Here is a 15121-nt window from a genome sequence, read left to right as displayed (position 1 = left end):
TTAAGAACAAAAAATAAAGCACCATCCACCTTTCAGTGTACATCCACCATTGTTACACACTGGAACTACACTATCCACTATCCCAGAAGGAAAGTTACTTCACCTTTAATGCTAAATGACAGCACTAGAATGCTAGAGATGACTCCTGAGGAAAGTAATGAATAGCTTAATCTTTCTGTTTTATAGAGCTTAGACATGTAGATGAGACTTTTACCTTAAAAATGTTTTGCCTAAGAGACCAGTGTGCATACTGCATGTCAGCATGCCAAGCAGTCCTCTTCACACCCCGTCCCTGTCAGCTGCACTTGTTCAAAGGACTCTGTTCTCCTCAAGGCCATCTGTGATCCATTCCCCAGTTCTCACACTTGGCTGGTTTTTAATCTCTTAATTTTGGCTCCTCTCCGAATCTCCTTCCTGTAACGAAGCAGGTTCCTGACTCTTCAGAACTGTACGAGTCCTGGCTCACTTTTGAGACCAACTGGCTCACCAGACCCATCCTGATTCTCCCACGGAGAGGAGACCTGGTGGAGGCAGTAAACTTTGGACTTGGATATAAGACTCACCGGTAACAGAAGTTCACACTTCCCCAACCTTGTTAAGGGTATGTATAAGGCCCTCGCCAAACCTGAGGTCTGTCTTTATATTGGGGGCTGTATTGAAAGGGTGATATCATGGAGCTTTTTTCATCCTGTTACAGCAAATCCCCATTTCCTCCTGGTAGGACTTCTTACCTGTCTTGCTCAAACTTGGCAACACACTAAAGGCTGAAGAACTGGCTTCAGCGTGTGAACCAGAGAAACAAGGCCTGCCCACACCCCGCTAGATTGCAGTAATATCTCCTCCAGCATGTTTGTTGGTCCTATATTGTGATCAAAGCCCAAAGTGAGTCTTGAAGCAGGCCCACCATGCAACACTGCAACTTCTGACAAGTCAGCGGGTCAGCCCAAGCATGGATTTTTAAAGTAAGCCTTACAAAAGCTTTGTCTGTCCAGAGAAGAGTTTGCTGCACATGTATTTCTTTTCCTGCTGCTCCCCAACACAAATCATACAAACACAAGTCTATTTTGAGGTTGTAGGGTGGAGTGGACGGTGACTAAAAGGATTTAGGAGAAGGGGAGAGGGAAGACCTTTTCTAAGAAGAAAGCAACTAATTTTCATAAATGATCGGATAAAAATATTTAGCAGACTTTGTGGATTTTTTTTTTCTTACATAGATGTGAATTACCAAATTGAAATACTGCAAAATCTCAAGCTACTCTGGGCAGGTATTGCTAGTAGGCAGAAAGGATAAGAAGGAGGAACCCTTTTCCAGAATTAGCAGCGCACAACTGTTAAATTCTTAGCCATTTATATTGGGAAGGACACGCAGGCGGACACTAATAGCTTTTTGCCTTGGTTTATAACCCAATTTCCATCCTTCATTGCTTGCCTTTTGAAGCACTTAGTGCCCCTGAAGAACATCCAAGAGTGGAGAGAATTTGCATTCCTCAGCAGACTCCATGAGCATCTTTGCTTTTGCTGCTATAAAGCTCTGGTCTTTTTTTTTTTTTTTTTTTTTTTTTTTAATTTTAAGCACGGCTAAGTGCTGTTGGGATATCATCTTGGAACATACTCTCTCGGCAGCCCTGTGAAGTTTCTTCCTTTCAAGGCTTCATCCACTGTCAGGATGTACCTGTCGATAAGGTTTTTCATTTCCTGGGTGAATGGCTCAAAATCCTTCTGCCTAGCACCTGACCGCTTAAAATTCCCATCTCTGTTGTTTTCAACACACAGCAGCCGGTCCTCTGTCACGGTCGCATTTAGAAATTCCACCATTTCTTTCAGCTTGGGGATGAGGTTCTGTTTTAAGTCTTCGTAGTGAATGACAAGAAGATGTTTTCCATATTTTAACCAGTCTAAGACGTGAGAGGCCCACCATGATGCGTAGCTGTTTACAAAGTCTGGCCATTCTAAACATTGGGGAAAAGATGGGGGGAAAATTAGATGATTTTAGTCATACTACTACTATTTTCTCAAACTTTTTCCTCAAAGATGGGGAAAATAACGGTCCCACAGTATTAGCTCTAATTCAGGGGTGGCCAACCTGCGGCTCTGGAGCCACATGCAGCTCTTCAGAAGCTAATATATGTCTCCTTGAATCTTTGCACAAGCACACAGTGACCAGCTTCCAAATGGTCGCCGTGTGCTTGTGCAAAACCCACCAAACAGAAACTGGTCGCCGTGTGCTTGTGCAAAGATTCAAGGAGATGCATATTAACTTCTGAAGAGCCGCATGTGGCCCCAGTGCTGCAGGCTGCCCACCCCTGCTCTAATTTTTGACCCTACAAACTTCAGGGAGTGATTGGATCATCAGAGCTTTTCTTTTGCTTGAAACGGCAGTAAAAAAAACGGCCCTTTTGACCTTAATTTAAGGAATTCCCTCTTGTCACATACTTTTTGTGGTTGGTTAGTTTTAAATGAATAATCTTTTCATTGTAGGGGATGTATGGGTTTAGGGTGAATAGAGGCCATGTCAAAGATCCCTCCCCAAAAAGCCTGTGTGGCTTGCCAATCCCTAATTTATAATGCTTGGGATGCACAGGAGGCAAAGTCTGAAAATACCGGCGTATTCTGTGGGGACACGGGTGTTGTATAATTCAGTTCATCAGCCATGCACCAAAAAGGGAATGACATGCTCACATGCTCATTAAATCTTTTCATGTGGCCGATGAACACAGGTTTCACATGTACCCTGGTCTTTATTTACCTGTAGTACAGCAGCACCTATGACGCGCTTTAAAATATCCCCCAGAAAAGTCTCGGATTCTACCATATCCTTGAAACCTCACATTGATTTGTTCACAGCTGTTAACTACTGCAAGGGCAAATTGTCTGCGTAGCGCAGATGCTGAGGAAATGGGCTGAATACAAAGATGCTATGCCAAGAGAAATTCCCTCTGCCAAGGTGTAAAATGCCATGGTCTCTACTAGAGCTTTAGTGTTGCGGGAGTCCTGTGACAGGGCATGTTGCTTGCTGCTAAAGGATTGCTAAAATTCAGACCTGAGGGTTGTGGAGGCCTATCTCTGCTTAAGACCCAATTCAAACCGCAGCTCTCACTGACTTCATATCAGGCCTTCACCAGCAGCACCTTACATTTGTAGCTTGGTTGAAGCCTAGTGTAGATGCTGGTTAGCAACAGGTGGAAGGTTACCTTTGCTCTTCCAGTTCTGGTCTGTGGCGTATCCCAAGTGGCCGGCGTACTTCCGATTGAATTCTGCCATGAGAGATTTGTATGGGTTCCTTATCAACAAAATGGCAGAGTCGAACATTTCAATCTCTCGCTTGCCACTTTCGTGCGTCTTCACACAGATAGTCCTCCTGCTTCTCCAGTGATCTTTTTCTCCTTTGAAGCCTGTTTTTGTTTAAAACACGAGGTTACCAGATTTAAAACATGGCCAGGTTGTGCATTATAAAGCAGAATCTAGAATGGTACAAAATCTGGATGAAACTGAGGGATGATGCGGTTTTGTACCTAGGGCATCAGACTGAGACCCAGAAGGTTTGGACTCTGTTCCTGGCTTTTTTGATGACCAGCTGTTCATCTTATTATTTGATTCGCTGTCTGCCACAGTAATATCCTATGCCATATCAGGACCACCTTTCTGCTGCCTCAAAATTAATACCTAAACATACAAACATAGGGCGGAAAGGGACTTCAGGAGGTCATCTAGTCCAGTTCCTGCATCCCAGCCTAAGCCATCCTGGGAGTGAATTTATCTAAGTTGCACTTAAAAACTTGACAGCCCCTCTATCTGTTTATCTGCTCCAGCACCTAACTACCCTTGTAGTTAGAAGGTTATTCCTAATACCCAACCAAAAATTCCCTTGTTTTAGTTTAAGACTGATGTGACCAATTCTGTCCACTGTGGACAAAGAAAATATTATTGTCCATCCTCTTTATAACAATCCTTTTTGTATTTGACAACTATCATCCAGTTCCCCACTCCCAGTCTTTTCTAAACTAAAAAGCCCCAGTGCTGTGCATTTGTTCTTGAATTTCATCCTACTACTGTTGGATTATTTCACCAATTTATCAAGGTCCCTTTGAATCCTAATCCTGTGCTCCAGAGTATTTGTTACTCCAGTCATATTGGTGTCATCACCCTTGGGGAATCCTACTTGGGATGACCCAGGCATAGCTGTGCCACTGGTCTATTATGAGTGTTTCTCATACTTCTGGTCTTTGCTTGGTTGCCACATGGTGCTGGGGGGAATTTTCCTGTCTTGCTGTTGTCAGGCTTTCTTTGGTTGGGTTTTTTTTTAAACTTTGCTTGGAAACACTGGGTGCTGGCTGCGGCCAGGGCTGGGGATTTTGACGGATGTGTGCCAGTGCTCCCATTGGGGCTTAAATGCAGAGGTGCCTGGTGAAAAGGTCTTGCCCCTCCACTCTGATACAGGTCAATTGCCATATTTGTGGTCAGGAAAGAATTGTACCCAATGGGGTCAGATTGGTACAGATTGTGGGAGGTTTTACCTTCCTCTCATGCGGGGTGGGGGAAATGGGGTGGCTCTCTTCCTTGGATTTTCTGAGTGACTTTTAACAACCTTTGCAGCAGGAGGACATTGGTCATTGTGTCAGAGTTCTTGTAGGCTTGCTAATAGGTTAGCCAACAGATTTGTATAGGATGGTTTCAATAGGGATGATCCTGCATGAGGCAGGGGGTTGGACTAGATGACCTCTGGAAGTCCTTTCCAGCCCTACTTGTCTACAATTCTGATGCCTCCTCCCAGTTACACACTGAGGCATTGATGACTAATCTTTGAACATGATGATAAAACTAGATAAGCACTTGCCTTACATCTAGACTGTTTTTCTTTACCTTACCTGTGAGAGTGTCAAGGGAGGCAGTAACAACTTAAATGGGACTAAAGTGCCTAAGGCCAAGATTTTTTTTTTAAGAGCAAGTTGTGATCATTGTGCATCTGTTTCTGGGTAATCAGAGATGTCTTTTGGAAAGCCTGTTCTCTTTCCCCCGCTCCCCCAGCCTCAGAAAAAGGTTTACTGCTTTCTTCAAGGTTTCTCTAGCAGATACCCAAAATCATGAATCAGCTCTAGAAAATCTTACTGTACATCCTTTGGTGCCTTCAAATCTCATCCCCAAATTTAGCAAATGTTTTGCTAAAAATGTATTTTTATAGGCCAGATCTGAAGAAAGGACTAAAAAAGCTTGTGTGTGCGCGCATGCGAGGAAAAGCCAACAGTGATGAAAAAAAGACGGGTTAATTTCCATCATGGTTAGCATCAATCAAAGGGAAGTCTTGCTCTTGGAAGCTCATGCATCTCTGATTCAGTTAATCTACATCTCTACCTTGCCTTCTCCAGTGGTGGAAACAGTATGCTCACTTGAGAATCTATTTTTGATTTCACAAATCGGAGCGAGTATTCAGGAAAATACTCAAGAATCAGCGCTTTTTTTTTTTTTTTTTTTTTTGTATTCTATTCAACCAGTCTCTCTTTATGCTACATTGTGTGAGATTTAATTTTTATCAAGTATGTTTATGAGTAATGATAATCTTATTCACTCCAAACAAAAGTGTCAGAACAAGGCCACATACAAGAATTCATTTTTAATGGCAAGAATTTCTCCAAAACTGAAGCATACATGTGCTCTGGTCCCCTAGCTAGAGCGCTAAACAGGTGGGGTCTTCAGCCAGGAGGCACTACAAGGCTGCTTCCTGGGCTATTTCTGCTCATAGGTCAGCCCTCCAGAGGACAGTCTGTCCTCTTCCCTGCCTGGAAAGGAGGCGAGTCGTCAATAGGCAGCCCCCCAGGTTTTAAATCACCTTGTCTGCAGCCCAGATGGGCTGTCCTTGGGGTAATTTAAAGCCAGAGGCACAGAGAAGCAGGGCTAGGGACAGCTTTCCTCACCCTGGGTCCTGGCTTCCCAGCTTTTAAATCACTGCATGCACCACCCAGCTGAGCAGCCCACACAGCATTTAAAACCTGTGGGGTGGTGAACTGGGGTGAGGATAGCAGCCCTGGCCCTGGTTTCCAGCCCCTGGGGATTTGAAATCCTCACTTCCACTGCCCAGCGAGGTGTCAGGGGTGGCATTTGAAGCCCAGAAGCTGGCTTTGGGGACAACCTCCCCAAGCCTGATTCCTGATTGCTGGGCTTTGTAGTCCCTGCCCCACTGCCTAGCTGGATGGCAAGGGTGGTATCTGAAGCTTGGGACCAGGAGCTGGGTTTGGGGGTAGCCTCCCTTAGCCCAATTCCCAGTCCCCAAGTGATGCAGTACCCACCCCTGCTGCCCAGCTAGGTGGCTGGGACAGCAATGGAAAGCCATAGGGGCCAGCAGAGCCCCCCACCTCTTCCCTAAACCAGGAACTACCAAGTTTGGGGAAAAGGCAAGGAGTTGTGGGGCAAATCCCTCAGCACCTTCCCCAAACTTAGGCAGTCCTTGGTTTGGGCAAGAGTCAGGGAGCAGAAATTCTTTCACAAGACCTAGTTGAAACCTGGAAGATCTTCTGCCAGAAGAGGCACTTTTTTCCCTGGGAGAAATTCAGTGAATGCTTGTTGGCTTCTTATTTCTACCAGGAGAATGGTGTTTTTCCCAATAGAAATGTAATGCTTGTACATGGTCCAATAAGATTTGTGTATTAAAACTGACTTTTGTTGTTGCACCTCTCTGACAACAATACCTTTGTTATACAGGGTCCCATCAAAGTAATAGCTTCCAGTGTAGAATCCCGTGGCATGTTCTATTAGATGACGAGCCCACGTATTCCCAGCCCCAGGAAAACTTGACAGAGCAACAAACACTTTGGATTTGGTTGTCAGGAACTTCCTGTCTGTGCATCGGGTGTCTGTAAACACAAAATGTATTTCAGTGTTAGCATGGTGTCCTCTTAGTAATTTTACTGAGAGCTATTGATTACCTGGGTTGCTGCTTCATTTTCCCGTTTATAGCAGAGGATATTAATTTGAGTTCAGCAGTGATTCAGCTACTTCCAAAAATTAATTCAGCTTTAAGAGGCCGAAGAGATTATTCTTACTACAGGTTTTCATTGGCTTTGTGTTAAGCAACACTTTGTTAGAAGAACTGTGGCAAACTGTTGTACTTGCCAACAAGTTGAGGTAAAAGCTCCTTCATGATTGTTTGTTAACAGCTATTTGCCTGGCAGGCTGGCTCTTCACTGAAAGCCTGAAGGTGCCATTATCCCTGCAAATCAAAAGCTTTATAGGGAGTGCCTCCTTCTGAAATGAACTGGAATTCAGTTAAACCTCTTCTATGTGATTTTTAAAAGGGGCTGTGTTCGTTAAGCATGCAACTCGCATTTATTTCCAGTTAGCATTAAGCACCTAATTTCCATAGATGCCTTTGAGAATCCTAACCGTGGTATTTTAGACACCATTAGAAATTGAAATTGTAAGGTAACCATATGTCCTGGATTGGCTGGGACAGTCCCAGATTTCAGAAGCTGTCTCTGTGTCCATCACTGGAAAAAAATTGATATGAAAGTCCTGGATTGGTCAAAAAAGTTGATAGGAAAGTTCAGTTTTCTCTAGGGAGGCCAACCAATGAGCTGATCCCTGATCTGGACTCTGTTGGGCTGTGAGTGGAGTCTCTGGCCCAGTAGAGTGAGGGAAAAGGAACTGCAGGGTCATTGCCCAGCCCTGCTCCTAGGAGCTTTGGGTGGGTTGGGGCTGCGTGTGATTGATCTTCCCCACCCTGCTCTTGGGAGCTGGGGCGGGGGGAAGGTGTATGTACACATGCCATGCTGCACTGTCCTGTCCTGCCCGGCCCCACTCCACATCCCAGATTTCCTTCAAATTATTACGGTCACCCTAGTGATAAGAAATATACAGCAAGAAATGAGAACCAACTTTATCTTTAGTGAAAATTCAAAAAGAATGTGGAAAATGGATTTACATTTTTTGACTACTTTTCTATTTTTGAAGCACATTCTTATTAATGCCTGGGATCAAGCCAAGGCTATAAAGTGCTAGAATGCTATGAGGGTGTCTGCTCTTCTTTTATTTCCAGCCTAAGTGGAAGCAGGAAATGCTGGAAAGCTCATGGGGGAAAAAAAATTCTTCTGCTTAGATTCTACCTACAGCCTTTCCTTGAATCTGAGAGAGGGCCAAATCATCAGATGATGTAAGTAGGGATCTTCCATTGACTTAAAACTTCAACTGGTGCAAGTCATTGAAGCTTAAAGCAAGGGGCCTTGAGGGATTCATAAAAATCTAGGTAGAAGATGAGCCAAGAGACAGCAATTTTAGTAGCAATGAAAGCTAGGAAGGTCAGATTTTGGCAGTGATGAAGTGGTGGAGCTGATATGAGAAATTGGGGAGAGGGCAAATGAATGAAGAGTTAAATATACCAGAGATTGTGACGTGAGGGTATGAGTTTAGTGACTTTTCAGTGTGAACAGGGAGCTAAAGCAAAGGAGTGAATTGATGCGAGAGGGTAAGCATTTGGATTTTGGAGAGAATGAGTTTGAAGAGGCAGTTCATTGGTGCTATTTGCTTCTGTGAGTTTGGGACAGACAGAAGAAAGGGGCAGTGGATGAAACCATGAAATCGAAGCACACCGCTTGGAAAGAGATGGCTGAAATTTTCAATTGAACCAGTTAGTTTGGGTGCCTCGCTACTTAGGTACTCAGCCCAAGATGCCTTAAATGGGTCCCGATTTTTTTTTTTTCTTCAGACGGTAGGTTTTCAGTATTTTCTCAATAGCAAACCATTCTAAGGCTACTTAAATCAGGCACCTCCAACCACCTGTTCTCATCTACCTCTAAGGCTACTGTGTGTACAGGACCATGGACAGGACCCAGAGAAGCTGGTGAAGAGAGGGAAGGGAGGTGCTGAAGGGAATCGCCCACTAAAAACCAGAGAAATTGGAGCCCTTGGAACCACAATGAGGAAGGGAGAATAATGTCATCAGTAACTGTGCGGACATGACAAGGAAGAACAAGGTGGGAGAAAATGGCAAAGACCTTAAAGCATTTCAAAACCATACATTCAGGAAACGCTTTTCCTGGCACTGAAATGAAGCCATCGCTAAGACAGAAAACAGAAGCTTTTTTTCAGCAGCTCATGATAAAGCCACAAAACAGTTTGGCCAAGGGTAAAAAAATGGTCACCACGTGCTACGGAAACTACAAGGATAATTTAGAAAGAGGTAGGCAGAAATTTTCTGGCTAACCCCCTCTATGACCAGTTGGTATATATGAGCGTAGTTTTTATTGACTTCATGGATCTACACCCAGTAAGGAACTGACTGGTTACAGCTTTTACCTTGCACTGGAGTCTGGTAGACATGACAATAATTTTCCTCTCTTGGCACTTTGACTGTGCTGCTGATATTCTGCAGCCTACTACAGAACAGCCTGTCCATGCTGTCGTGAAGTGTGAAGTGTGTGGTGGGGTATCCGCAGTAGCATTCTGGCCCGCTGACGACTGCCAGGGGAAATTCCTATTGAGGGGGTGGGGGAAAAAATGGTTAGCTATGTAAATGCCACAACAGCAACAATCTTCAGAGAATGCTGTTAATGTAGGAGCAAACATACATCTTTGGAAGGGAACTAGAAGGAACGATTGCGTATTGTTTTTCACGTGGGCTTGGAGCTGGAGCCCATATCGTGCAGTGGCTTTTTTCTGAAACATGCACTTGTTGAAAATTTTCCACTGAAACATTTTCCAGTCCTGTTTGCTATAACATTTAAGGCCAGAAAGGACTATTGTGGTCGTCTGCTCTGACATTTTACAGAACCTAGGCCTTACAATTCCACCCAGTCACTTCTGCAGTAGAGGAAATTACCATATTTACTCAAATACAAGACATAGTCTTCCCTCCTCTTATAATTAATAAATACAAGACGTAGTTTTCCCTTATCTTATAATGCATACAAAGAAATCGCACTACATACAATGTCTAACATTAAGCTTCTGCCAAAAGCACCATGTGCTCAGCAATGGAAATCAACTATGAAGCTGATTAAATGGAGCCAACACTGAGCATGACTCTAAAACACATGGTCCACATAGGGCAGACATGCTGATGGGGAATTTTTTTTTTGTGGCCCTTAAAAACAATGGTCAGGTGTTTCCTCTGCATGGAACTGGCGCTAAGTCTGGAGTATTGCAATACCAGGCCAGTATTGGGAGGGCCTGAGCCAGCCCTGACACCTTCTTGGTGCTAAAAATGCTACGTGTGATCTTAGCCTGAAAGGCCAAGATGCTGATGAGAACCTAATTTTTTTTTTTAATAATATATTTCATGTTCCAAGTCAAATGAGCTAAATCAGTTCCAAATCATACTGACTGAGTAGAATACAATTGTCAAAAACTGTATAGATTGAGTAGAAAGAACTCAATCATTCTAAACACCATGTGTGGTGCTATAACCAGCAAGCATCCTCCATCTCAGACTCTCATCCTGGGATTTCAGATACTCACAAATCCATTGGGAGGCATCCTACATGCAGGCCCAAGCCCACAGGACTCAGGATTCAGATGCCTCTACTAGGCTCCAGCAGCGGGGAGGGACCACAAGGATAGATTAGTGCAGCCCATCTGAATAAGCCACATGGTAGTGCCTGTTTAAGCACAGTCCCCCTCGCTGCTGATTTGTTTTCCAACCATGGTGAGCCACAAAATTGCACACAGTTCACCCATAATCCCCCTGTTGGCCCTTTGCTCAGCTTGGCCCATAGAATTAGAAGGGCCTCAGCCTCATTGAGGTGAAGCCGAACCAAGTTGACGTGCGCCTTATCTGCATATACATTTTTGGAGAATCCCAGGACTTGACAAGAGCACCCAATTCCAGTTGTGAGTGGGGGCTAATTAGCACATGCATCCTTAGTAGGGGGTAACTGGATTGCGCACACCTACTAAGAAGTACTGAGCTGTGAGGTCACCATGGCTTGCCATGCTGCTGACTCTGGTGGGACCCAGCTCAGTGAACTATGTAGTAAATCACGAACCTTTGGCTTTGGCCCAATATCATGCGTAGTTTCTACTACATACATGTAAGTGCCAAAGTGCTGCTCAAAAGTGTCGTTTTGGAGTACCTGTGTGAGAATTTGCAGCAGTTTCAAAAAAAGTAACATGCATCAATTGTGGGTAAGCTAAGTGCATGGGTAGCATATGCACATTGCTATAGCCACGTTACATTTCAAGGACTGTGTTTTCAGATTTGCTCCTCACTTCCACCTGCTTAGGGAGAGCAGGGTTTGACAGTAAAGAGAGGGGGAATGGGCTGCCAGGGGAAAAAAACTTGGGGGGAAGCAGAAAGTAAAGACCCCCAGATCTATTTTCCCCTGCTATAGCAGTGGGAGGGGGAAAAAATCAAGGTAAACCTCCAATAATTAGATTCTGTACCTGAGAAATTATAACAATTTATGAATTTTCCATACATAGAATTCAATTTTGGGCGGGGGGGGTTGTCTTCTATTCAAGTAAATAAGGTATTCTTTGTAGAAGTCAACAACCCTAATCGCAATAACTTGATACTGAAATACAACATGCAGCTTTTAGAAAGGCATCCACCTGTGGCATTTTTAAAGCCAATCTCACATCATCAGTTGATACAAAGCATCATGGCTCGGGTTAATGTTAATGCAGCCTGTGTGGAAGAAGCCTTGGACTGCAAGAATTCCATTTTCAGGAAAAAGGATTGGGGGAAAGCAGGGGGACCAGATTAAGTGCTAAAGCTACTTACAGGAACAATCCAAGACCACAAAGAAGGAACCTTTCATAGTCTGATTCATTCTCACATTGGAGAACAACAGTGTTTTCCAAGAGGTGTTTTGCATATCTTTTGGGAAGGAGTCCCCAAGGCTGCTGCATAATAAGCAGTCATTTAAATACAAAACCGAGCAGTTTGGTGCAGAATATTGGGCGCGTTTCTTGATGTTGCCTTTTTAACAATCCTTAAAAGAATCAAAGTAACAGCCCACGTGAGCTACTGCCAGGGATTGCAGAACCAGTGTGGGGGGGTCTGCAGTACCATAGGCACAACAATATTCCTGGTGTTACAGGGATATGATAAGGATAATGGAGGACAGTGCTTTGTCCCTGTATACTCATCCTAATCATAATAACCTCTTGGTTTTTTCCAGGTGCATGCAGTGTTTGCTTTTATGGTGCCTGGTACCTAGATATGGGAACCACACTTGAAATGGGGCCTCCTTATGCTGTGGTTTTAGTGCATCCCTGAACTTTAGTTTAGCCCAGAATGAAACAAGTCTAACTTGTCCTGGCTTAGCTTCAGCTACCCCGGGGTAACTGTGGGAAGAGAAACAGTTCACATCATCTGTTCTGCTTCTGACAGCTTGTAAAAATGTCCATTTCTTACGCTTGGCTGGGTGAGATTAGAATTGGGTCTTGCGTATCATCAAAAAGGATCCTTTTCTTATTTTAGATTTAAAAATAATAGTTTGAATTTGATTAAAAATTAAAATCAAAGTTGACTTTTCCTTATGCTCTCCCACTGCTCAGATAATTGCATTTAACTTGCTAAACAAAAATGGAACAAGACCAACTCACTTCACTGCACAGAGCCAGTGATGTTTAACTGTGGGCAGCTTAAATGTTATAATCTTTCAGAACAATGTATTTAGGACAATATAATCCCTAAAACGATACATATATTTTTTTTCTGACCATTTTTGGAATTGTCCATGTCAAAAAAAACAAACAAACCCACAACTTGAAAATGTCAGAGTATTTATAAACATTTTTGGGATGTGATGTTTTAATGTTTGTATTTTCCATGAAACAATTTAAATATTTTTAAATGTTCTTCTCTTACCTGAAAAAGATTAAAAAAAAAAAAGAAAAAAAATGATGATTGAGGCATTGTAGTTCATGTTGAATATTTTTCCAACCTAAAACAATGTTTTTTTTAAGTGTTAACAAACTGAACACTCAATTATTCATGGATAACTATTTGCATGGAATTGTGTGGGTGTGGGAGGTGTGTGCACATATGGGAGAAGCTAAATGGCAATAACAGAGGGTTTGGAAGAAGCTAAGAGGGTTGGTGGAGCATACACAGGGCTGAATTCCACCAGTTCTGTTGCAGTGGCTTGCTAAGCTGCCATGATCTTAACATTTTTAAAAAAGGCCTTTAAAAATCTTCTTGAGTCTAGAAGCGCGTGACAAGACTGCCGAGTGGTTTATCTCTCGCTCTCCCCCATGTGCTCATCCTCTGATAAGGAGTCAAATACAACATGTGCGCCATCTGTGCCCAAACAACCAACATTTGCTTACTGAGTACGATATGAGATTGTCAAAAAGTATTTACAGATTTGATCCAAGGGCAAAATTGTCCTGCTTCTATCTGCACAGAGAGGGTCCTCCCCCTACTTTGCTACATATCAGTGTTTTTCTGCTGGTAAATTCATAAACTTCCTCTCCCCCCATGTTCAAACTGGAATAAAATATCGCCATTTTCTGAGTAATGCAGCTCTAGAAAAACCTGACTCTGAGACGGGTCCATTTGTAGGCAGACCTAGTAAAGAAACTTGATTCTCTGTTGCCTTGCCTCATGTGCAACCCCATTTTTACCAATGTGTGAAATGCTTGTATTATGAGCTTCATACTGTTTTACAGCCTCGTGGCCTTGTAAGTGACCACGCCAGGTTCAGGGGAGTAAAAAATGAGGCTGTGTTTAAGCCATGAGATGTCTGCTTCAGATCTCACTTAGACCAATTTTGTAGTGATGTGGCTCCACAGACTTCCATAGTGATTTCTCTTCATTGCTGGGTGTTGGTATTTTGTGACATAGCCTGAAGTCTTGCCCGTTCTATGCTGGGTTCTTGCCTCCGCAAAGAAGGTATAGAAATCATGAGATAATCGAAGGCATGCCTGTACTTGCTTTGCTTATCAGACAGTAGGCCTGTGCCAAGTTTTGGTCCCTGATTTGATCTGGCCTGATTTGGTGGCTGAATCTATGAATCCAACTTGAATCGAAGGAACCTTTAATCCCTCCGAACCGAATCGGAACCCTCCAAACTGATTTGGAAAGAATCGACGATTCAGACAAAGACACAGCTTTAAATGTTTTTTCTACATACCTCTAGGTACCAGGTGGCTCGTGAATGCTGTGATGTTGGGGCGCATGGGGTGTCCCACAGGAGCATGGGTGGGGGCTCCCCAGTGCACTCGGCAGCAGACCCAGAAGTGGACCAGAAACACTTCCGGTCCACTTCTGGGCCTGCTGGAGAGTGTGCTGCCCCCCGGCTCAGTTACTGTTGCCTCCTGGGTTTGGGGAAGCACCAGGGGGGAGGGGGGAGGCCCTGCATGCTCCCCGGAAGACCTGGAAGTGAACTGGAAGAATTTCCAGTCCGCTTCCTGATTTAGCGCCGAACATGCAGGGGCCCTTCCCCCCTGCACTCCTGTGGGACACTCCATCTGCCCCAACATTGCAGCGTTCGCAAGCCACTGGTACCTCGAAGTATGTAGAAAAAACTTTTAAAGCTGTGTCTATGTCCGAATCGCTGATTCTCCGAATCGGCATCAAATCTTCAGATTCAGATTCGGCCGAATCGAATCAAGGACAGCGATCTGAATCAACGAATCAAATCACTGTCCCTGATTTGGGTTGAATCTGAATCAAATAGGGCCCACTTTGCACAACCCTACTAGACAGGCAGGCTGAATTGGGAAAATGAGCATACGTGTTTATTAGAGACTTTAAACCCACGATGGGGAAGAGAAGGGTAAAAACTGTTTAGTCAAACCTTAGATCCAAACCAAGATGCAGGGAGAAGCCATTCTCAAGTTTTGTTTTAATGAAATGTCCTTTCTGGGCTAGGGCCTGTGGTTGAGGGGGAAGTTATGCATTCTCTTTATGCATGTGTATAAATTAACTAACAAGCAGAATGGCTATAGAAGGTTCTATGCTCCTACCCGGAGTATCCTATTCTAAGCAAGCACTGGTGCTTCTACTATATGAAATGGAGAATACATCCCCCATCATCTTTGTTCTTTTCCTTAGAGAAGCTGCTGGGGATAAAGCATTTTGTCTCTTGGTGACCTTCAGTAGCTGCTTCACTAGGATTCATAGATGTTAGGGTCGGAAGGGACCTCAGTAGATCATTGAGTCCGACCCCCTGCATAGGCAGGAAAG

General features: G+C 43.8%; 1 protein-coding gene across 2 annotated transcripts in view; it reads right to left on the bottom strand.

Moving 5' to 3' along the window:
• Positions 1–30: 30 nt before the first annotated feature.
• The window catches only part of WSCD1 (WSC domain containing 1), a 53885-nt gene continuing 38794 nt past the window's right edge, over positions 31–15121 (bottom strand). For both annotated transcript variants that reach the window (XM_025210830.1, XM_006016111.3), the window contains 4 exons: positions 9283–9460; positions 6681–6845; positions 3192–3392; positions 31–1949 (listed from right to left, as the gene is read on the bottom strand). In XM_025210830.1, coding sequence (XP_025066615.1) covers positions 1597–1949; positions 3192–3392; positions 6681–6845; positions 9283–9460 — 897 coding nt within the window. In that variant the 3' untranslated portion in view covers positions 31–1596. The remainder of the gene's footprint in view (positions 1950–3191; positions 3393–6680; positions 6846–9282; positions 9461–15121) is intronic.

This window comes from Alligator sinensis, unplaced genomic scaffold (genome assembly GCF_000455745.1).
Source record: "Alligator sinensis unplaced genomic scaffold, ASM45574v1 scaffold118_1, whole genome shotgun sequence".
Classification (NCBI taxonomy): domain Eukaryota; kingdom Metazoa; phylum Chordata; order Crocodylia; family Alligatoridae; genus Alligator; species Alligator sinensis.
The sequence above is the reverse complement of the archived record's forward strand: the minus strand, read 5'-3'. Positions and strand labels throughout refer to the sequence as shown.